Below are 25,034 nucleotides of genomic sequence, written 5' to 3' on the forward strand. Positions count from 1 at the left end.
TTTAACTTGTCAGAATATAATCAACTTCCATTAATTACTTCAGTATGAAGTCTCCAGTACCAATGGTTCTTCATATAATCACTCGAAAAGCTTTTATTGGGGAGCTAAACAGCTCAATAACACTAATTAATTGTGTTTCTTGGACAAGTGAGATTGTATAAGTGGGAAGGTGGTTTTGGTACATTTCCCACTACATTGATTTTCACATTTCTGGAACGCATTTCCCCATAATAGTCATTAGCGCACAGAGAGAAGAGTTGGAAAGGTGCAGTATAAGCACGGCATTCCTGAAATATGATTTGAGATTTGTACTGGATCTGCACTGTTTGCCAGAAATTCAAACTCTGGCAAATAACTTAGCCTTTCTAGGCTGTTTGCCCAATAGGCTGAGTGAAAAAAACAGCAAACCTAAAAATCTGCCAATATTTATGTACCAGCGTGTGATTCAATTGTTTTATTGCAGAGTAAAAGCGACACGAGAGAGAGAGGAGGAGGACAGAAATTCTGTGAGTCTGGGGGAAAAATATGAAGCATCTGAATGTTAGTGTTAAAGAATTTTAAGACCTTTAATTAAACCACCCCAAAACTCACAAGCTCAACAAAACCAAAAAAGAAAAAGAGTGCAATTGCTCTCCTGGGGCTTTCAGGGCTTTACTTCTACACATATTTTTCTAATTCCATGTAAAGGAACAAAGAATGTGCTTTTCCCACCTGAGAAGTGTTGTTTGGTGATTCATGAAGCTTTCTCCCTTGTCTGAAGCAGAGATTTCTCAGTTACGTACCCCAGGGCTGCGTCGTTGCAGAGCGGAAGAGAGCTGGCTGGGAGGGGGATTGCCGGTGGGAAGGGTTTGAGGCCTGGGGAGCATTTCGGATCAGCAGGATATTACTTAGTGTCGTGTGTGTATGTATTTATATATCGGGAGTAAATGAATTGTTGCACTCAATGGCATGGAAAAGTAAATAAAAAGCCTCTCAGCTGGATCATGAATGCTGGTTGTGGGTTTGGATTCGTGTTTCAAGGCTCCATTCACTGCTGGCTTTTATGTTTTCAGGCCCTCTGTGCAGCTCCAGTGTTATCTCAAAAGCACCATCTTTTTGTCTACACAAATTCTTGGCAGCACTCAAAATACAAATCTTCTTATCCACATGTTCATAGCTTTTTTCCTTTGAAGTTTTTTCCCCCCATCATCATAAAATACAGATTCCACTCAATGGAAATACATGGCACAGTCAGTGCCTTGGTAAATCAAGATCAAAGTGTGCTTAAATCCTATGAGATTATTCTAATTTAGTAGCTTATTCTTTTTTAGTAGTAAACATTGCCACAAACAAGTCATCATTTAGTCCTGTACCCTATTGAGCCAGGCTCTGTACAAGTCAATCCTTCCCTGGAAAAGCTTCCTCTACAAGGTGGCAAACGTATTGGGAAGTGCGAGAGGGGGAGGGAGAAAAGTCGCGGATAAATGTACTGTGATGGTTTAGGGCTTTACATTTTTCCTTGGTCTAAAAGGCAGAGTTAATTCAGACCTGTAATTAACCGAGGAATGAAGTCTGCACTTTAATTCAGTAGTTCTAAGAAAGTAATTAAATAATTAATAATACTAATGATTGACAGGAACTGGAACATCCACTGCTGTGTTGCTTTTGCTGGTAATTTGAAAAATCGGTGGTCCAGCAATTCTAAGAAACAGAGAAAAAACTTGCCATTACAAATGTCCCAGACTGTAATTTCTTAAAAGACTGATTATAGATTCTTGATGTTTCACTGTCTTTCATTCTGACTATTGAGTTAATACTATATTCTCCAGGTAGACCTCTGAAAAGCCATTTGATAAAAAGCTGGTGCCAAGAGACAGACAACAGCATCAGTATTACGCGTTGCGCCTGCGAGGATCTCATGAGACATTTCTGCCATTTCTGTAAGTAAGTATGTTTTCACAAGTCAGTTTTTGCAACTCTTGTTAAAGGAGCAGAATCTTAATACAAGAAAATGGATATTGGCCTAAATAAAGAACTAGACTTGTAGTCTCACTAAAATATTGGCAAGTCACAATCAGGGTTTCTTTAATCCCTGGCACCAGGTGGAGGTAGAGGAAGAAATCCATGTTCTGTCGCTAACAGGTGATGTCCCATGTTGGTCAGATCTTTCAGATCTGGGACATTTGACTGGTTTCCATCCTTCAGTGATCGGTAGTTTAGTTTAATAACAAGCTCGCATTAGCAGTATCTGTGATATTCCTCTTCCCTACCTTGAGAGCCAAAGTCTGTTCTATCATGCTGCACTTGGATCCGTTTCAGGTTTCATCACCCTCCTGAACATTTCTGACCACTTATGTGAGTCCTTCACATCAAGAATAGCTCATTCGGCACACACAAACAGTTGGATTGTCAGTGTTTGCAGCGAACACCTTGTGAATCATGTAGCTGGCAAAGGAAGGGGATTGAATTTGCTATAGTCACTGGATCTGATACAATGGTAATAAAATTCTTGTCTCCTTTGTATCAAAAGTGATTGTGTATCTCTTTGGCTAATGGAATTGCTGGTCCTTGCAAAAAATAAAATATATCTTATCGTAATGAATATATGCAAGACTCTTAAATTCTGATTTACTTTCCCCTTTTCTATTTCTGGCTCAGTCTCCATCTTTGCACATAGCTTGACTTCGCTTTGCCTCCTACTCCCGCCTCCCCATTTCTCTATGCACTAGTTTCTGAAGTGAGCTGCTCATAGCTAGAAACATATTCAAAGTGTTCCTTTGAGTCAATATACCAAGTCTTTTCATACCCAGCAAAGCCTTCCTTCTGAATGATCCATCTTGTCACATAAGGAACATTCCTGATGTTTTTTTACACATCCTGCCGGCCTGTGCACTCTCGCAGAGCAGCTCTGGGGATTCTCCAGCAGCAATTTCCTTGGCTTTGTGGCACAGAGTGCGATTCCCCACTCGGACTACAGGCATTTGTTTTCCTGTTAGTTAGCGGCATTGACCGCAAACCAGCCTGTCAAAAAGGGTGTCGGTTAACATGTTCAGCAACCCCTTTTGAAGCTTGAGGCAAACTGTGAAATAATTTCTTCCCCTGTTGGCATCTTTTGTGAAACTAGAATTTCTCAGCAATCACCAGAGGCTCTGGAGCAAGTGTTATTTGAAGCAGCTTATAGGATTGGTTCCCGTGTTTTTCTTTGTGGTCTGTCTGCCTGTGTCAGGCTCCAGAACACAGTGAAAACGTTCAGTCTCCCATGACATTGAGTAGAGGGAATATAGGCTAATCCTGCAACACAGCCTTCAGAAAGCTCGGTGCAGGAACTCCAGATTCTGCTCAAAACAAACATACCTTCTGGAGGGTTTCTGCCCAAGTATTTTCTATGGAGGCCAAAAGCACTTACAGAGCACAGAGATCCTTCAGGAGTCATTCCATTGCACCTAACTGGAAATTTCCTTTCTTCTTCTGGCAATTTTAACTTTCATGTTAAATGTACATCCCTCTCTGTCAGCTTCCATGTTTTTCAGGTCTGTTGTCTTCCATCTGGGAGCCACCTTTGTCCTTTATGTTAGGCTTTGAAAGGCTGGGAAAGTTAAACAGCCTCCAATGGATGGCTGCCCGGTCTCCTCTGCTGGCTGGCTGGTGGGATCAGAACTCGCTGTCCTTCCTCTCCACTCTTACGCCTGGAATGTAAACACACCTCCCAAAAACAGAGGAATAAACCAGCTGCTATTCACTCTTTTAACCATCTATTGAGCAACAGACCTCCATGCCATGTTTATAAGGCAGACTGCTGAAATGGAAAATAAGGGTGGGGAGGCGACCTGGAGAGGCCATCCTGCCCCAAAGTAAGATCAATTACACCTATTTAATTCCTGATTAATATGTCTCTAACTTGTTCTTAAAAAATCTTCAGTGATGGAAAGTCTACCACCCACACAGGCAATGTACTCCACTGCTTCCCTATCTGATCCCCCTTCTTCTGTTGGCATGTTCTACCCAGTAACTCACTTACCATCTCCTTTGCTGCAATTAAAACCCAATATTACTTAACTGCACTATGGTACAAAGAACAGATTATTTCCTTTGTCTGTCTGCTGGCCACATATACCTGAAGATTGTTATCTTCTCTACACTTAATAACCCTAGCTCAATCAGTCTTTCCTTCCAGATCATGTTTGTCCCTATCTCCTTTAAGTACAGCCTCAACAGAGCTCAGCAGAGCAGAAGACATTCACTTACACGTCATATAGTCCAACACCTAAATATACAACCCAGTGTGTCTTTTTTTTTTTCATAATAGCAGGATGGTTTGGGATCATCTTCACCTTGTGATCAGCCGTCATCTTCTCCTGCAGAACTCCTAGCTACCTCCCCATGCTCTGTGCAGTTCACCACTTTTGTTCACAGGTCCTTGCAATACAGTTGATTAATTCTGTTATTTTTCAGGCCATTTCTCCAATGTATCAAGGTAATTTTGAATTCTAACCCTGGCCTCTGATGTACTTGCAAGGAGCACCAAGTTGACAACAAAAAGTGTAACAAGATTCTGGATTGCAACAGCTTCACTTTTTTCTGCTCAAGACCACCATGAAGAACAGCAGAGGCAGAGGGAGCATGCCCTGGCAGCAGCAGCCAGAGGCCTTTTCTGGGCTATATGCCCCTTAGGAACTTGTTCTATAAAACTAATAGCACATATCCCACAGCTGGGGAACCTCTGCTTTATTCCTTGGCAAACAGCCAAGGACAGACCTCTGTGGAAGTCCTTGATGCATGCTTCCATTTTGACAATGAGTCCCTGATAACTTCTCTGAGTATGAGTTTTCAACTTGTTTTATACACTCTCGATGGTAATTTCAGTTCCATGATATTTCCTCTGCTTATTTATGAGAATATCATGTAAGACATTGCCAAAAGTCTAACTAGAATCCCAGTAGCTATCTGATCTACTGAGAATCTTCCATCCACACGGTTTGCTCTACTGTCGCAGAAGGAAATCAAATTGGCTTGATATGGAGGAGTCCATGCTGACTGTTACTTCTAGCACCTTCCTGTCCTCTAGGTGCTTATGCACAGCTTGGCTGGCTGTTCCTGCCGTTGCCTGAGGTGTCAGGCAACCATCTGGACTTCCCCAGTTTGTCCCTTATGTGGATGAGTGGAACGTGTTTTGGAGAAGCAGTGGATACCCTTGTACAGTGCAAACAGCCAGATATGGGGCTACTCATCCTGCCCTATTGCATCAAGAGCAGCTATGTCTCTTACTGCCCCACTACATGTATTGCAAAGAAGGTGTGGGCAGGATCTGGGTGCAGGTGAGCCTCAGGCGTTTGTTCTGGTGGTTTCCTGGTTGATCTGCAGGGACTGCAGAAGTAGGTGAAACACAGATGAAGGGGACTTGGCTGCATCTTAGAGCACTTTGCCTGTGATCTGCCATCCTGTCTGGGTTGGTGCAGCAATGCCTCAGGCTAGAGCGATGCTGAATCACCAGCACCCGAGGGCTCGCTGCTCAGTGTGTCTCTGAGCTACAGCTTCTCTAAGTGTACTTCCTACCTGAGCAATGGGAGCCACCAAAACAAACTACTGAAAGCAAGACATCAAAGTATGTTACCAGGATTCTCAGTAAGAGGTGAAAAGCTGAGTCTCTGGGATCTTTCATGTTCAAGTGGAAACCAGTATCAAAGCTCCATTGGTTTTGATGAAAGGAGAATTCAGCCCAGGGGCTGTGACATTTAATACTTCACAGATTAAAAAGTAACGAGTCCTCATGGTTCTACATGGGACTGTTTTTCTTTTCATTCTCATAAAACAGGTTTAGAAAATTACAGTTGGCATTTGGTTTCCATGCTACCATTTTGTTGCTGTTGAGGGAATGCAGCAAGAAGTAGCTAAGTATTAGTTTACATAATAATGTTTCCACATGCCTGTATTTAATTTCCAGTTGTAAATCCACGTTCCACCAAATCCCACTCTCATGCTGGTACATGTCCTTGTGAAACAGATACAGGGAATATTTCATGTTATAAATTGGGTATAGAGTTCCCACCTCAGCTGCCCATTAGGAAATTGGAAAAAAGATTGCAACCTTCTTGTATTTTTGTTCCTGAAAGGGAATCTGATTGATGCTTCTTAGAAGATGTTTGATGCTGACTGCATTATATAGAGATGCATATATAGTTGTTGTCATAGTAAACACTTCTATTGCAAGTAGCCTTGTTTGAGATAGCAGTAACAGAGATGTGTTTTTCTAGGAGCTAAGACCATAAAGGAAAGCTTTTATTTAAAAGCTGAGAGAGGGTGGGTAAATATAACTTGTAACTGTCTAACACTTTACACATTTCAAAGTGACAAAAGCACCAGACTTTCCAGCCGGGAGTCCCCTCCAATTTGGCCCTAGGCATGGCCTGATGGGGTCACACCAGCCTGGGCAGGCTGCACTCAAGAAGACCTTTCTGCTGCCCACCTACAGGCACCCTTCTCAGCAGAAGTCAGCTTCAGGAGTATAGTCAGGGGTTTAAAGGACTAGAAATGACTAAGATTTTCTTTGCTATAAATCTTGAACTGTGGAGAGTCACTGCTGGCTGTTTGGTTTTTTGTTGCATTAATTGCATGTGGCTTCACTGCCAGTGAAGTGTTGCAGCAAATCTTGGACCACTTTGAATTTTCTGGTTGCCATTACACTGCTCAATGCCATCTGAGAAATGCATTTATTATTGCTATTGCAGTCTCTTTTTAAGTGATGGGGATGCCATCTTCAGTCTGACACCTCTGCTTTCTCTTGCTTTCTCTATTATTTGTAATCAACAGGCATGAACTAGCATCACGTAGATTCTTCCATTATTACACTGGGTGTCTGCTCTCCAAGGATGAGGCGTACTAGCAATGCCTGCTGTCTTCATTTTCTGGCCAAATGCAGATTCTTTTCATCATCCCAGAGAGCAACAAAAGTCTCACAGCTTCCCTTAAACCTTATTTTTTTGAAGATGCTGATACAAAGGTGACCTACAGCACGAGCAGCATTGTGTTTGCTGAAATGCTTCAGCATAAAAACTATTACTCTCAAAATGAAGTACTGAGGTATAGACTTTTATATCCACAGATCACCATGCAAAACTGCTCTGATTTTCAAAACACTGACACTTAAAAATTCTTCCATGCAACTCTGGGGGGGTGTATTTTTCCATCCTGTGGAAATTTTTGAGATGTTAAAACTTTCTTGTTTTAAACTGGGTTGGAAAGTGTAAATATATAAACAAATGAATATGAATAGCCAAAAGAACATTTTTTAAAAGTCAGTAAACATAATTCGGTAACCTCAATATTTTGATAAGTTTCAATGATTTCTATTTTGGCGTTGATTTGAACCTTTTTTGCTATAATCATCTTACATTTCAAGACAAAAAAATTAATCTGGAAAACCAGACTTTTTCATTTAAAAAAAGAAAGAAATTTGGGGGTTTGATCATCTCCAAGCTTTCTTAAAAGAAATCCAAAGAAATTAAATGCAGTTGTCCTGTTCCACAAAATGTTTCCATTTTGCTGACCTGGCATTCAATTTGCAAAGATCTAACTGAAATGCTGCTGACCAGTTTTCACGACTACACTGGCTGCTGTTGAGTACTTGGAACATTTTAAAATCCGGCCACATATTTTGTGGCCATTTCACAAGATCCCCAAAGTTAGATTCACATTTTAACTGCTGCCCAAAGCATTTAGCCATGGATTTCAGTTATACACCCTCACTCCTCCTTGTGAATAGAAGGCTGGCTTCTTTTTTCTCTGTATGTGAAGACATCAAACCTGAATGGGAAATGTACAGTTGAAGAGGAGCCCATCTGTGCAGTGCAGTGAAGGCACTGAAGCCCCCAGCGTAGTGTCTATGGGTCTGCTGTCCTCTTCCACCACACCAGCACACAGCAGGGATGTCTTTTTCTGCATGACTTCTGGATTTCTTCTGAATGTGTTGAGCACAGTCCACAGTTTTCAGGTCTGGCTGACAATTTCTTAAAAGGGTGTGAAAAAGTAGCATAAAACCCCTTAGAGTGAAGATTCTCATCCTCACACCAGTTAATATGAGGAAAATGGGACAGCTTTGCTGAACATCCCCAAATCACAGGGATGGTCCTGAGTGACGCATTTTCTCTTACACCTGAACTTCTACATCCACAAATTCCTGGACTGCAAGAGGTCTTTTTTAAGCTGAAAAGAGACATTTCTTCCTTCCTAGGATGAGGTTTTTCAGCTGCTTCAGTGTGCTCCTCAGTTGATGTTGTAGAGGAAGGTAGGTAGTGGTAGCCTTAGCCCACCAGGTCTCTTCATGATGTGGGACCCAATGGTTTGTTTCCCAGGAGTGTGGTTTGTCTTCCCTGATTTTAGCCGTGTCAGGTTTGGGCATCTGGTCTCAGTTAGTAGCTCATTCTCCTGCTGCAGTCAGTGAAGAGATGGAAGTGCTGCAGAAGGTGATGCCTGCTCTGGCACATGTGTCTGAGCATGCAATTTTCAATTATGGTTAACATCAGATACCTACAGTTCCTTGAGTGCATCAAACTGAGTGTGCCACTTACAAAACAGCACTGCTCTCTCCTACCTTCAGAGCCTCATAGCAGCAGGGTGAGCAGTGGGGGACATCTCACACATGTGATCCTCATCCCACATTCACCAGTTCTTAGAGCATTCCCTGGGGAGAGAGCCAACCCCTTTGCATTGACCAAACCCTGGACAAGGCTTGCCTGGGCTCACGCAGTAAGCCTGTTGGAGAAAAAATCCTGCACTCCAGTTCTTCACCAACAAACTATCCTTCTTATGCTCAACATAATGTGCCTTTACCGTAAAGAAAGAAATGTCCCTAATTTGTGGTTATTTACAGCACTGTAAATCAGGCACATGCCACGAAGTACCAATAAAAATTGTTTAAAATCAGCCTTAAATAGCTAAACTCTCAACAGCAGCTCATAAAATGAGACTTGGCAGTTCTTAGGTAGTTATGGTTAAATTGACAGTCCTTTTGGGAGTTAAGATAGCCAAAAGCAGTAGTAGTTAGGAGTGAAGTGATAGATGGTGGAGCTTGTTGGTTGAAGAGCCTCTATTGAACACTCCTGAGACTGCATATGTTCACTGGCCCTAGGCTGGGAGAAGGGAGATACCAGACTTTGTCAGTGAACACCAGCTTGTTGAATCATACATCCTTCACCTATATGGCCCTAGAAACTGCAAAGCCAGAAGAATGATCTTTGGCATGAAGGATCCCATTGCTGTCTGCACGTAACAGGAGACTTTTCAGGCAGGAAGAAAGATAGAAGGAGAATCAAGTCCAAAACTGGCTGAAAGGAAAGCTAAGGAAATCTGAAGAAGGGACCAACACCACGAATGAAAAAAAACCCATCCATAAAGAAACCAGATCTCAGCTCCTCTTAAAAAGTCAGGTGTGCGAGTTATATTAGCCTCAAGCCAGGTCTAACTTCCGCTGCCAATAACCACTTCCACTGCCAATAACCCAAGCTGACATAACAGCAACATTAAGGAGGTTTGGGATTTTTTTTCCTGTTGCATTAGGCATGTCTCTTTTCCACTTCTTATTTTTTCTCCTTTTTTTCACAAGGTACTTGTATTTTAGCCAACCTCCTCCCTTCTTGTTAAACAAGAGGAGTTTCAAGATGGGGCCCAAATCTAAACACTGTCTCAGCAACCCAGCACTGTGAAAGCCGCGGGTCTGAGTCTCAATTCTGCTGCTAATGGGGATCAAGCACACCCAGACACTGGCAAACTGGCTCGTACATGAACTCATATCCAGGCTGGACTCCTGTTGCCTCCCTTGCAGTGTGTCAAAACAGTGCTCTAAGGCAATTCATCCCTTCGCATCATGCTTCATCTCACTTTCCTGCCCTGGCTAACTAGGCTAGGTAGGTATTACACCAGAGCAGCTCCCAACTATCAGTGTCCTTCTACACACAACAGCTTAGCCATGCAGAGCAGTATTATTGTCCTCTTTGAAATGCTGCACCAAACACAGAGAAATTTGAGGACATTGCTGTGGACAAGTGAAGGCATAGAACAAGCAATGGTCCAAAAGCTGCACAGTCATATTTGCACCGTGCTGAGTCCAGTCCATGCTCTGCTGGGGACCTTGATGTAGCAGCTCAGGTTTAATGCCAAATTTGGTTACCCAGTTTCTGAACTAGACCACATTTCTGTCCAGCTGGCTCAGAGCAGGCATGCGACTGTCTGCGCTTGGCCATGGAAACATGCCTTGGCGCTCAGACCTTAGGAAATGCTTGGATTTGTTAGGTTAGGAGCCTGGATCCCTTTGAGGTTCTTTCTGATTCTCCAGGAGTCTCACAGCTTGTTCATAGTAACACAGGAATAAAACAGGGTCTGTCATGCTTGAAGCTGTCACTGTCACCACTGAATATGTGCCCACTGGACTTTGGAGCTGCTTGTAGAGTACTGAAGGGTCTGGTGTCCTCGGTCTATGCCGAGTCCGGGCTCCATTTTCCTGCAAGTAACAGGCCAGGGTTTAAGAAAGTGTAGTCACACTAAGGACTGAGTGGAAGCACAACTTGAGTTGAAGGCTTCATAGCAGAACATGAGATTTCACAGCAAAAAATGTTGCTATGTGTGAGGAAGTCAGCCATGATAGACAACAGCTGCACCCTTCCCTTTGCCACATAGCAAGTGGGCATCTGAGGCAGTACCCAGCCCAAGGAGCAGTAACAAGCTTTGCTGTTGTAACTGCTTTCCTCTCCTGGCAGTACCGGGATCCTTGCTCTGCCAGGGCTGCTCTGAGGTCCTCAGTGCTCTTTTGAATGTGGAAATTAGGAATAAGACTTATATAGCCCTGGTGGAGCTCAACTTATAAGAGCTTTGCTGCAGCTTTAGGAGGTTGGATGACTAGTCGTGCTTACTCTCATCTTCCACCCCACACAGGGGACTTACCAGCAGATACACCTGTCTCCTCCAGCCCTTGGAAGCCATGCAGGGGAATATGGCCCAGGGCTTCCTCAAGACCAAAAGAAACGGAGGCATCACTGAGCCTGAAAACCTCTGGAACGATTCCTGAAGGAGGGTCTGAGCTTGGTGGCTGCAGCCCTGCTGCTTGGCAGTGCCTTGGTAGACAGGGTGTGGTGTGCCCCACCAGCACGCTACCCGATAGCCCTGACTGGCCCTGAGTGATTCCTCACGCCAGTATTCACTCACTGTGGCAAAGCAGGGAGAGAAGGCAGTTCCCTGGTACTCCAGAGCATTCCCAGGGCAGCCACAAATTCTCTTCCCCGGTGCAGGTCCCCTTTTGACTGATGCAGAACAATTCCCACATTCTCTCCCACTGCTGGGGATGTCACAGGGGGTACAAAGGAGGACTTTCCGGGCATTAAGAGTATGGTGAGTTCCAGAAGCTCATAATTATCAGAGATCCCACTCATTTTTATAATCAAGGCTGCTTCCTGTAATAGCATCTCATATTTGGTGTTGTGGATCTCTACTGATGGATAGTTTAGGTGGATAAAAACATCATTCATCAAAGCCAGGGCACATAATGAAAAACTAGCTGAGTAAAGTGATAATGAAGAAACAGGTTTAAGCCCACATAGCCTTTCCCCTAGCCTAAGCTAAATCCATTCTTCCTTGCACAGTACAGAGGTGCTACCAACCTCCCTTCCCCATCTTCTCCTTCTAACCCACAGTGCAGTGATTACTTCATGCACTTGCATGTGGGCATCCAAGTCTAGCAGCTATCCTTTGCCAAACTCCAAGTTAAAACTTAAGCCACCAAGTTATCAAATGTCCTCAAAATGGCCTATGTGTTGCCCTGGGACTTGCTCTCAGTCCCCCTGGTGGAACTGCTTCACCTGGCATACATGTTTATACATTAGGCCACCAACTGAGAACATGAGGCCACAAAGTGAGAACTATAATTCAGTGGTTTTAGCTGTTGTGTGGTGCTGGAAGAGGAGACTATAGTCCTGATCCCAATGTACATTCTAACTACTGAGCAACCTGGCAAAATTGGAGCTCCCCTTACTCCCAATGGTTTATAAGATGTTGGGAGTGCTTAGCTCTTGCAAGTGATGTGACAGAGTAGGTGGGAGCAGAATGAGTTGGTTTCTTCATGTCAGACTCGGGTATGAAGTAGATGCCAAGAGGCTCAGCATCATTGCATATGGGTGTTTCTATGCATTCCCAACAGCAAAAGTCAGGCTGTACATATTCTGTCAGGAAGTCACATAACAACTGAATATCCAAATCTCCACTGACATGTTGGATGGTGTACTGGTTTTGGCTGGGATAGAGTTAATTTCCTTCATAGTAGCTCGTATGGGGCTGTGTTTTGGATTTGTGCTGGAAACAGTGCTGACGATACAGGGACGCTTTAGCTACTGCTGAGCAGTGCTTACACAGTCAAGGCCTTTTCTGCTTCTCTCACCACCCCACCAGCGAATAGGCTGGGGGCACACAAGAAGTTGGGAAGGGACACAGCTGGGACAGCTGACCCCAACTGACCAAAGGGATATTCCACACCATGTGACATCATGCTCAGCATATAAAGCTGGGGGAAGAAGAAGGAAGGGGGGGGACGTTCGGAGTGATGGCGTTCATCTTCCCAAGTCACTGTTACACGTGATGGAGCCCTGCTTTCCTGGAGATGGCTGGACACCTGCCGGCCGATGGGAAGTAGTGAATGAATGCCTTGTTTTGCTTTGCTTGCATGTGTGGCTTTTGCTTTACTTATTAAACTTTTATCTCAACCCACGAGTTTTCTCACTTTTACCCTTCAATTCTCTCCCCCATCCCACCGGGTGGCAGCAAGCGAGCGGCTGTGTGGTGCTTAGTTGCCAGCTGGGGTTAAACCACGACAGATGGCCACAGATGTTACAGCGGTATACATATATCACAGATAAGCAGGACATAAAACTGAAAGGGCCAAGTGCCCACAAAAACCTTACTTATCACCCCTCCCATACAACTGGAGGAACTTTGCTGAGGCACAGAAGTTAGGAGACCAGCTGCACTGGGCTCTCATTAATGTGATCACTGAACTTCTAGATGGGCTGATTGCATCTTCTTCTCCGCCAAGGCTCCACAGCCAGAGTGTATCCATACATGGTACTGTAGACAAATGTAGCCTGTACTCATAAAAAACCCTAAATGACCAGAGTCTTTCCCAGCTCATGGACCTTCTCCAGTGACTCAGGACAGCTATTAGCTATGGCTTCCCTCTGCACTCCTCCGATGTGGAGGATTTATAAGCATCATGCCATGTTGTCATTAGCAGTCATTAGCCTAAACTTGCTGAACAGTCATTTTCATCAGGGATGTCCTAAACGACTTCACATAACTGTGCACCACAAGGTGTATTAATCAGAAGACTAGCATTCCTGTTTTGTCTTTGCCTATCACATGCTTGTACCCCAGTATAGAGAAACCCTGACTATAACAGGAAACCAGAAATGCAAATGACTAAGAACAGATAAATGAATATTTAATTCAAACCAGCAAGATGTTGTTTGCAGTTATTTATTTTACTAAAATGGTTACATATGTTGAAACAAAGAAGAGCAATAGTAATAATGTTTGTTTTTCCAATATCATAAATAATTATTGAGTCTTCATTAGCTGTTGGCTCAGCACTGATCATGATTTTTGTTATTTAAAAAAAGACACACACATAATTCATTAGAATTTGTGTTTTCAGAAAACTCTAAAGCAGCAGTAGAAAAAAAATAAATTAAAGGAAATGGTAACAAGAAATTATGCCAAGTATTTCTTAAATTTAAAACCCACTTGATGTGTTTTACAGATTATTCTCTGTGCTTTGATCATTTAAAAAAAGAACCATGAACAAGTTGTTTATACAATGGCTTGTCTTCTCCAGTTTTACTCCAGAGAAGTCCCCAAAAGTACCTTTTTTACATGACAAATTTTGTTGTCATTTATACAGACAAAAATACTGTGAATATTTCTAACAGAAAAGTTTGTCAAAACCATCAATTTATTGTCACAAAATATTTAATACCAGAATAACTTATAATAGTATGAACAAAAGTGAAGTATTAACTCTCTGCTATTAGTTATAAACTCACATTATTATGTCAAAATCCAGTAAAGTATCAAAAATTAATGTCATGGAATCTTAGACACATAATGATGCAAGTCAGTTAAACATATACTTCAACTGTTCATACAGTCATGACATACATTTCTTGCTTGGCACTTTAAGTCAATGCAAATCAGCAATTTAGAAAACAAAGTAAAAATATATATGTACAAAATATTTCCATATCAAATCATTTTCATTGTACACTAAATAAACCCAACAACATGTTATGTTACATCAAGAAGTTTCCTAAGAAGTCACACCAAGGCTGATATTTGCAATGTATCTTGACTATTTTAGTGCAACTGGAACAGCCTCTACTTGCAAGTTAGTTTCATCATTAGCACAGTCCTGCTTCCATTGAAGTGGGAGTTCTGCCATTAAACTCAGTGGGAGCAGGACTAAAGTCTTGTTCATTGATGGCTCACCAAAAAGAAAAAACGAGGAAAGGGATAAGTAGGAAAAAACCTGACAGGATACCCACAGGAAAAAATCCAAATCCTAGCAACAATCAGCTCTTTTCCAGTTTTCTGTAACTAATTCAGTATAAATAATTTTTGGCTTTGCCACTGTTTATTCAAGCACTGTAAACCTCATTAGACTATTGTTATATGACTTAAGAATAACTTGTACACCTCCCAACAAAACTTAAAAATAAACCTGGTTTTATGCTAGTTATTACGCTCAAGAGCAGTCAAGTTTAGAGACATGACATTTAATATATGGGTTAGTATCTACTTAAAACCCTCCCACCTTAAATGCTAAGATTTTTCAATGTTTCATTTCCCATTTAGGTTTCTAGTTTGGGCTTTGATAGTTTATATTATAGCTTTTTCTCACTGAAATGTGAACTGTCAATCAACTGTCCTCATTTATGCAGTACATACAGAATTAAAACGTTTAAACCACATTAAAGTAATAATTTCCACCATGGAAACTTTTTTGAGCTCCATGGCAAATAATAAATGGCACTATAGATTTAGTTTTGTACAAGAAGAAATCAATTTTACTTCTATCAAAACTTCAGTAAGTCACTAGCAAAGCTTTAAAATTATGGAAATTCAACTTGAATTTGCAGCTAGTCTGGCTAGAGCCTTCTCAACTAGAAATCTTTAATGAGCAACACAGCTGGGAGCATCTGTATAAGTTCAAAATAATCTGAACAATTAACTTATTTCCTAAATTTGTGTGTTCTAGAATATTGCACTTTTCAAAGGAATGATTTTGGTATTTTAATATACTGCATATACAGGTAAGAAACATGCATAACAACCTCATTGTCACTTTGACAAAACATACTGTACAATTTTTATAACACTGTTGATTAAAAAAAGAGAGAAAAAATGATGTAACAATTTCATTAAGACTTGTCAATTTGTACAAGTCAAATGAGCACAATTCTCCAGGGCCTCCAGCAGTAATGTGTTTAGCCCTAGGCTGCTTAAGCCCACTTGGAATAATATACAAAGTTTAAGCATTATGGCATTGTCATTTTGAGGCATAATACTGTTGTACTATGCCCACGTTATAGCTTATTTTTTTGAAAGCAAGGCACTTACTGTAATAGCAATGCAAACATCTTATGCGCACTTTGATTAACATAAAATAAGTTAATATTTTGATAAAAACAGGGGTTTTTTATAATTTACATGCCTTTTATAGAAGCAATTGAACATTTCATTTAATACAATGAAAACGTCTGAGTCAGAAGGAACATTATTTTTTTAAACTGACCATACTGTAAAAAGGGGCCTATTTTCCACATTTGCCTCATATCTGTGAATCTGATTTTGCTGAAAACCAATCCTGTGAGGAAAATGTCCGTTTGACAGGAAAAATAAAAAGGACCCATCTCTCAAAACTGCTGAACTAACGGCACTTTAACAGTCTTTACTTCTGATATATGTGATGACTTCTGAATGATGCAGCTGGTAGTTCCCTGCAGTTTATCCTTCCCCTGGGCAAGGTTCGTTAGGGCCATAGCTGCGTTGATCTCCTTCCAGTATGTTTCATCTTTGCTGGTTCCTTTTCTGTTAGCTGCGCTAGATTCAAGCAATAACAAATATTTACACGTACAGCTTACATAGCTACGTGATGTCAGGAAAACCATAATAGTAATAATTTTGGAAAACTGTGAAGTCCCTTACTCACCTTTCACACTTATTTGGTCCATTCTCCAGAGTTTCTGAAAACAGAAAAAAAAAAAATATGTCTATTTTCTTTTAATAGATTTTAAAACAGGCAAGTTCATGGAATAGGCATATGGAAAAATAACCCAAGATTAATTCCAAAATTGATACCAGATTTCCAAATAAAATCTTTGTTTCGACACACATAAAGGGCCAGCTTCATGCAAGCGTCTGCCTGGAGAAATCTACACCGAGCTTGGAGCAGGGCACATGTCAAAAAAAATGCTGTGGGGAGATTCCCGAGACATGACCGTACAGAAATAGGCTTTGGTGAGGCAGAACCTCACTGAGCCTCACCAGAACCGCACTGGCAGAACTGGCACTGAACCCTGCCCAGTGCATCCCACACCAGCCTATGTCCAGGAAAAGGTTATCTTGGCAACAGTGAGAACAAAACTGGTCTTGGAGGTTCACCTACATTTTGCAGGGTGATAGAGCTAGTTTTTCAAAACATAAATCCCAAGGACATAAGGAATTGCAAAACCTAAAAATAAAAATCAGCTTCATTGCCCTTCAGTGAATGCCTTCTTGTATGCACTAAAAATAGGACTGTGACCCATGCACACATGATGTGTGTGGTTTTTAATGCGCCCCTTGCCCAGGCTGCGACTCAGTCAGAGACAGGCTGGGAAGGGTACAAGTAACAAGCACACCTGGTTAACAGCCTTCAAAGATGGAATTGCATCACAGGCATAAGCTACACTTTCCCATCAAGAGTCACACTTGTTCATTCATTAAGTCCTCACGTCGCAGAGAAGCCAGAAATATTTACCAGGCAGAAATGTATAAGCTTTATTCAGTGGGCTTGCTATCCTGACACAGAAACACATTATAGAGGAGCGAGAAGCCAATGCCCAACTGCAATACTTATGGAGAACCAGTCAAACAAAAGAAACAGCAACGGCATGAGCACTAATGGCTACAGGACCCAAAAAGCCCCAAACACAGCATAAATCTCATAAAGTAATGCACTTCTTTATGAGGCTGTATTCCCAACTGAAAATCAACCTTATTGCTAGATTTCCACCAGATTATTAATTATAAGTTGATGTTTTCTTTAAACAGAGCTTCCAGTGGCATAGGTCCCAAAGCACGTTGCAACCCTTGATAACTCTTCATTTACGAGCGACTTTGCCCATCACCGACCAGCAGCCCGTTTTCTCATACAACACCAACCCATGTCGAACAACTCAGCCCAGCCACACTCCCCGGCACTTGGAGTTGACCACTGAAGACCACAGTCTCACCAAAGAAATGCAGGGAGACCAGCTGTAATTTCAGAGGTCAGATGTTTGCCAAGCTGTGTGATTTAGCAGGCCTCCATCCTTTCGCAAAACAGCTTTATAAATAAATGTCCACAAGTGACCAAGGTTTATGTTTTGTTCCAAAAGAGCACATCTTAAATCAGTATCTCTTAAGCTCTCATAGATCAATGCTTGAATGGGATTCAAGAGGGGGGAAGTTCAACCTATGCAGAGGAGAGGGAACCAAGGAAAAAAGAAACATTTGATCCAGAGAGAGGTACTGAATGACACCAAAAATCTTCTTCATGCTGTACTTGGCTACAAATAATTTTTCAGCCCTGCTTCACTTTTCTTTTAATAGAGGCAATTTTAAAGAGGAGGTTTAGGACTGAATAGGTCAGTAGGTATAGAAATGGAAATGGCAAGTAATAGAGAACATCGTTGCCAGAGCAAACCTGGATATAAATACACCTCTCTCAAGCATCTGTCAGTTTCTTTTGCTGTTGGAAAATATTTCCTATGAACAAAAAAATTGCTTGTACAAACTTCTGAGGAAAGTAGGTGTGAATGGTGACACACATTCCAATTCCAGCGTTTATTTGAAGGAGTATTTGCAAATATTTTTTACTGGTGTTTAGCCAGTTCTAAAAGAAAGCGGCTTGCCCATGATATATAAAAGCAGTAGCAACGCTAAAAAATAAAAAATCCAGGAGTAAAGAGCTACCCATTCTTTAACTTCGCTGAAGATTTTTCCTGAATTACAAGTCTTTTTTTATTCCATTCAGATTTTATTTCTTTTTCAAACAAGTAATTTATGTCAAAGAAACTCGAAACTGGGTTACAATAAAACCATCACTGATAATTTGCAAAGCTCTTGCTAATAACTTCTGTAAAAGCATGTTAGTACAATGAAGTCTGAAAATCCATCATTTCAAAGCACAGGCCCCCTTTTACTTGCCAAAAATCCTTTGCTGCTATACCAAACCTCTGACAGCATATCCCAGTTTGCACTACCATAGCATCCAAGCAGCTCACATCTGTCTGAACAGCCCTTAGTGAAGGAAATAAGTATTACCACCATTTTTTGGATGGGGATAACCACACTGAGGGAGACAAAGACCATTCCCCATGCTCTCCTTGACATCTTGCTGGTTAAGCCAACTTGATCCAACTCAAAAGGAAGAGTAGGGTTCATCTCATTTGCCATGAACTCGCCATCTAAGTCATGTATCTTTATCCAGGCTAGTTGTCCAGACTCCATTCACAAACAACAGAGACGTCCTCCAAGAAGCGGTTTCAGCCCATCTATCTAACACCACGGTCCAACATCCCTGAGTGCTGCTGCAAAACCAGACCGCGAAGCCCTCTTCTATGGCCACCTCCTCCCACTGTTTCCCTTTGGGCAGCATTATCATCCATGTGGATATGCTGTGAGCTGGACGAGGGGAGGACCATATCTCTCCTTTGGAGATTAAACTGGTGGTATAACTACAGCCTTAACTGCTGTGCTGGTTTTGGCTGGGGTAGAGTTAATTTCTTTCATAGCAGCTCGTATGGGGCTGTGGTTTGGATTTGTGCTGGAAACAGTGCTGACGATACAGGGATGCTTTAGCTACTGCTGAGCAGTGCTTACACAGAGTCAAGGCCTTTCCTGCTTCTCACACCACCCCACCAGTGAGTAGGCTGGGGGTGCTCAAGAAGCTGGGAGGGGACACAGCTGGGACAGCTGACCCCAGCGACCAAAGGGATATTCCACACTGTATGACGTCATGCTCAGCACAGAAAGCTGGGGGAAGAAGAAGGAAGGCCGGGATGTTCGGAGTGATGGCATTTGTCTTCCCAAGTCACTGTTACGAGTGATGGAGCCCTGCTTTCCTGGAGATGGCTGAACACCTGCTGGCCGATGGGAAGTAGTGAATGAATTCCTTGTTTTGCTTTGCTTGCGTGCACGGCTTTTGCTTTACTTATTAAACTGTCTTTTATCTCAACCCATGAGTTTTCTCACTTTTACCCTTCTGATTCTCTCCCCCATCCCACTGTGGGGGGAGTGAGCGAGCGGCTGTGTGATGCTTAGTTGCCAGCTGGGTTAAACCACAACAACTACTTAGCTCAGCCTGGAAGAATCTGAGTCTGGCCATGTCTGGCTCTTCACTGACAAGAGAGGGAACACAGATGACAACATTTTATCAAATTTAAAAAAAGAAAAAGGTAACCGACATTTTGCTTTTTCTTCATCTTTTGCAATCTACCTGTTCTACCCCAAGTACTAATTAAAGCTTTTGATAATTAAAGCTTTTGATATTTGACATATCTGCACAACAATTGCAAAGTATATTTCAACTGTAAGAGCAACATTTTGGTGAGACTGCTTCATGAATATAATCGAACAGCATTCTCAATATGGAAAGTGTTTGGTTTCTTGACCATTGCACAACATGTTCCTAGATTTCTTCTCTGAGGCAATGAGGAAATGGCACTGGGACTGGGTAACATCTCTGGAAATGGTGACAGAAGGAATAGAAAAATGATGCAGCATACTGAGTCTCACCGAGTAGCCTCAGCTAAGGACTCACCCGGGAGCAAGTGCTGATGGGCAGACCTCGCACTTCACTCACGAGTCCTCTCTCACTACATGAGAGGCAGCACTTTTTACAAGGTACCAAGGATGCACCATAGCTGCCCTCTCCAAGCGCTGTGGTTAACTTTAATCTAACATGCCTTACGTGGCAGCCACCTCTGGTCTCTCCTGAAAAAGTGGATCTCCTCTCACTAGTTGGATCAAGGCAGGCTGTTACACAAATTTCAACCCCTACAGACTTGTCAAGCTTAGATCAATGTGTCAAGTGACTCCAGAGAAAGCCAATGCTGACGCATTATTACATTCCACACTGTTCCCAAGACTTATTTGATAGGAGGTACACTGAAGTTTATCAACAGCATACCACTAGCAGCACAAATAATTTTCCTAAACAAACTACAGTTGTGCTCAATAGCGTATTTATTAATTGAAGCCCAAGAAGAAGCTGCTGCTGAAGGTGGTTTGTTCTGTCTCAGAAAGCAATGTGCTTCTTGTGAAAGGATGTTGGTAGGCTTTCAGCATATATTGAGATCCTATAGTAAGTCTACTGAATATTAAACATCAGAAACATCTTTTTGTTGCAAGTTTGGAAATCACTTAAAACAGCAGTTGTTTGCTCTACAACTGGAAAGTTTTAAGCACTATGAAAATGGAAACTCAATCATTTATAATTAGGGATTGTCATTTATACCTCAGTTTCTGGTGCTTCATTCTGCTCCCAGTTGCAAGCGTCCAGAGAACCAGCTTTTGCCTGGCCAGGAATGTCTCATTCTGCTCTCGCCATCCGCCCAAAGAAACCAGCAAGGCGGGATATTTGTTCCCTCTTGTTTATAATAGGAAGTCACTATAAATCATTTACCAATGGAATCCTGTATACCTTTCCATTAGTATGAGTTTTCAGTATACAGTTTACTGTAGCACGCAGTGCCAAGAGTGTAGTCACTGGACAATACCAGCTTTGTGATACAGTATGGTATTTTTCAGGACTCACATAATTATTAATAATATATGTAGCATATATTATTTTTTTTTCACCATGAAATTTCTTCATAAATATTCACTGGCTGATCCTGACAGCTCTCTTGCAAGGTAGCCTGCAGTCCCATTTCAGCAGAGATGGAAATGAGTCTCAGAAGTCCAAAGACAACATGCCTAGGCAATACTTTGACCATTTCAAAAGCATTTAAGAGCAGAATTTTCCAGGATTTCTCCTATATTTAAAATGTTTTCTTTTGTTCTTGTGCTATCAGAAAGGCCCACCCAAAGAAAATAAATCCCAGGGTTCTTGCAGGCAAACCATCCTTAAACTGGACAATAGCATCACTTCCCTCCAGTACATGCCATTACACCTGACTGTTGTCAAAATACTATACAAACAATTCACAAGAAGATATACATCTAAGTACATACACAGTGCCCTTTTACATGTTGCATCCAGTATTAGAGAAGAAAGCCAGAGTGTAAATGCCATAGCACGTATGCCGACTCCAATTTACAACATACAAAGGCTCTCTGGCTACGTGGTGCTTGCGGCACATTCAAGTATTTCAGAACAATTCAGACCCTTACCGTTCACCGAGTCCAGACTAGTAACTTTTATATACTTGGATGACTTCAGGGGTGTGCTAAATAATGTTAATTACAGTTACATTTTATTCTTTGGATCTAAGAATTCTGACCTAAGAATATCACATGTGTGTGGTGATGAGCTGACTTCACCTAAAGGCCCTGCCGGGAACAGCAAAAGAAAGACCAACCACTTACGTAGGACCAAGAAGCATCCACGTTGCTCCCCTGCTCGGTGTTATATACAGCTCAAACCGAACCACACCAACTGGCTTAAAACACTGCTTTCTGTTATCAGGTAACACTGACAAAGCAAAGATGGCTTGAAACCAACAGGGGAAAGAACGTGTGAATGAGGGAACAAGACAGAGAGGAAAGGGTACAGAACATTATGTAGTGGGGAAAAAATGGACATGGAAATCAAGACACAGTAGGTCAGTCCCACATGACCGTCATATTTCTTGAAGCTACTTAAACATGTACAGATTCCTGATGAATTACACACCTTCTATTCTAGCTCAAAACAGAGGCAAAAAAAGAACTGCTGGCCCCAAATGGTGAACACTATAAAATACTTGTTGGTTCAATAAAAGGTCCCATATAACTTATCTTCATTTTAAAATTGGCAATGTTATTCAGCTGTTTCTCTCTCTGCCTCTCCTGAACTTTCTTTTGTTGGTTTTGGAGACTCTGGCTTAACATGTGTTGACCAGCATTTTCAAAACAAGCAACAGGAGGAAAAAGAGGGAGGAACAGGAAATAAATTGGGGCAGCTGAATGAAAAATGAAGTTTACATGTGTGAGTAAATTAGTGGTGAGATGAGGTATTTTTGTAGGTCACACACACACCCCTTGACTCTAGTATTTTCCAAACCGCAATTTCAGGGCACATACAACTTTCAGATCTCTGGTTCTCCAAGAACAAAATTGGGTTAACTGGAGTTAATATTCCTGTACTCTTCTGCATTGACACAGCTCCTTTCCTCCCGAAGGATCCCAAACTAAACCATGAATCACACAACATCACTAACGTTTACCCACATCTGGGGAGGGAAGGTGGCTTAGCGCAGGATGCTCAGCAGTGCAAGGGAGGGGAAATTGTAGCCCAGAGCACCAGGCCAGGCCTTTTCCTCTTACAAGAAATGTCATTTAATCTTGGTGCAAAGACTGTAGCACCTTTTGAAAAACCCAAGCACAGCAAACCTCAGCTCCTCTAGCTTGAACTGGAGAAAGCAGGAGCTGGCCTTCCCATGCCTACACCTGCAGTGCTCCCATTTTGAGCCTGATGTGAACAGACAAATGAGTTTCTGAACGCGGCCAGAGATCCACACTACCAAAGGCTTTCTAGACATAGACAGGACTCATCCGATCCAGCACAGCAGCTCTTAAAACACTTTTCCTTTTGCACCATCCTCCCAGGTTTCCTCGGGGACATCAGACCTATTAAGGATGAATTACAGAGAAGCACAGACAGGAAAGCTCATGCTGGAAGAGACTCCAAACTGCAGTCTCCTGCAGGAATGTTCCCCAAACTTGTGCCGGTGGCTGACCTCCTGCAGACCCCGGGCCACCTCCGTACAGGATCCGCTCAGCGGTGTCCCTCGTGAAGCCACTCCTGCCCGGAGCAGGTCCTGGACTGGGCGGGTCCACGTGAAACTGCCCAGTCGGGGCTGGCAGTGCTCGTGCAGCAGAGCCTTCTGGTGGAGGGACAGAGTCTCTGTTCGAGTTTCAGACGACCTGCGGCTGCAGACACAGCGAGGCGCTGCGACCTGGGCGCGTGTGTGATACCAATTACCACTGGTCCGATCTCAGGAGGGTACTGTATTTCTACTGACAAAGATTTATTACCATGTACTTTTGTTGGGTGGGAGGAGGAAAGCTGTCAGAAACTTGCAGGAACGAGGCCTGGGCCCAGGCTCTAGAGAAAAATCCTTTTCAGCAAAGCTTTCATTTACCACTGCTCTCTCTTTCTTCCAGGAGGAGGTTATGGAGCAGCTTGTAATGAAGTCACCCCCACAACCCCGTTACCTCACTCCTTTGGCTTCACAGTGACACCAAGTATAACAACTGACCTGTCATCAGCTGTTACGTCCTTTCAGATGAAGAAACTGCATAACGACAATTTATGTTCACAGTGACAGCTACAGTGAATATTTTTCCCTGTTCTCCCAGTGGTTTTTTTCCAGGAACAGCTTTAGCTCTGGTCTGACCTCTTCTATTAAGACCCATAGGTTGGGTCTTGCCAACGTTGGAAATACCCCTTTGCCATCATGCCTCAGACCAAGCCTTTTCAGGGAAATCTTTCTTTGAAATTTGCTTCTTGCACAAAACCATCAGATATAAGCTTTAACTGTCAGAGACTGGTACCACTCAAGTTTTTTTCCTGAGTACCTGGGAACTTGAAGACTTTTTTTCCCTGTGCAGCCTGGAGCCTGCTGAAGTGGGAGTAGGCATCTAGTTACATTTTAATACATGTGATTTTTATAAAATGAGTGTATATGCCCACAGAGACTGGGATAGGTGTATTTTATAAACCATAAAAGAGAATTGAGTTTGCAGGTCTATATTAACATTTGGATTACTAAGTGCACTGAAAGCCCCACATAATAGTAGGCATGGTGCAAATGGTCTTACGGTCTTGGGCTATGCACCTGCATGTAAGAATTTATGAGTTAGCAAACTAGATACAAACCTGGTGTAAATCACTTCATTGTTTGGGCTGTCACGGCTGGCTCTAAATTTCCCATGACCATGACAGTATGTTCTCCTTGGTGAGATGAAGGACACTGTGTGAGACTTGTTTTCTTAGCCAGACTTTAGCAGAGCTTATAATGGGAGTCACGGCTGTGTAGTGTCGGAGGTGAGTTGTTAACAAACTGACGGTTATATGGTATTATGTTCTTTTCAAGTTTGCTGCAAAGCTGACTGAAATCAAATCTTTCCTCATTGAGTTGGCATGTTATTAATAGTGTAATGTTGTCAGATTCCTTGGTGATAGTCTCCCACAGGAATTTCATAATGGATAAACAAATATCTGACCTAGGTTTCATTTTTTTTGCTGTTATTTAGAAAGGGATTTACAGCATGTGCTGTGCTGATTGGAAGGATGAAGTAGTGAGCCCTCCTATTGCAAACCATTATGGCTTAACAGTGAAACCAAGTTAGGCAGCAGGGAAGGGGGAGGGTGAAATAAAGAAAAAAGGAGAAAGAAGAGGAAGGAAAAAAAAAATAAAGGAAAGGGTATGGGAGATGTTAAAAAAAAGGAAATGAGAAAATGGCAAATGAAGATTCATTAGGAAGAAGAACAGTAAGGAGTATGAAGGGAGAAAACATACCACCGTGTTCATTTTCTTTATTTTTAATATAAAAATATCCTTTTCCCACCCAGG

The 25,034-nt window shown here is 42.2% G+C and overlaps 1 protein-coding gene across 2 annotated transcripts in view; it reads right to left on the reverse strand.

Annotated features, from left to right (window-relative positions):
• Positions 1-13,479: 13,479 nt before the first annotated feature.
• MKX (mohawk homeobox) overlaps positions 13,480-25,034 on the reverse strand; it is a 47,734-nt gene continuing 36,179 nt past the window's right edge. The window contains exons 5-6 of one of the 2 annotated variants that reach the window (XM_076331751.1): positions 16,220-16,253; positions 13,480-16,110 (exon numbers count right to left, since the gene is read on the reverse strand). In XM_076331751.1, coding sequence (XP_076187866.1) covers positions 15,924-16,110; positions 16,220-16,253 — 221 coding nt within the window. In that variant the 3' untranslated portion in view covers positions 13,480-15,923. The remainder of the gene's footprint in view (positions 16,111-16,219; positions 16,254-25,034) is intronic. The other variant, XM_076331752.1, reaches the window with a different exon arrangement.

This window comes from Aptenodytes patagonicus, chromosome 2, assembly GCF_965638725.1.
Source record: "Aptenodytes patagonicus chromosome 2, bAptPat1.pri.cur, whole genome shotgun sequence".
NCBI lineage: Eukaryota > Metazoa > Chordata > Aves > Sphenisciformes > Spheniscidae > Aptenodytes > Aptenodytes patagonicus.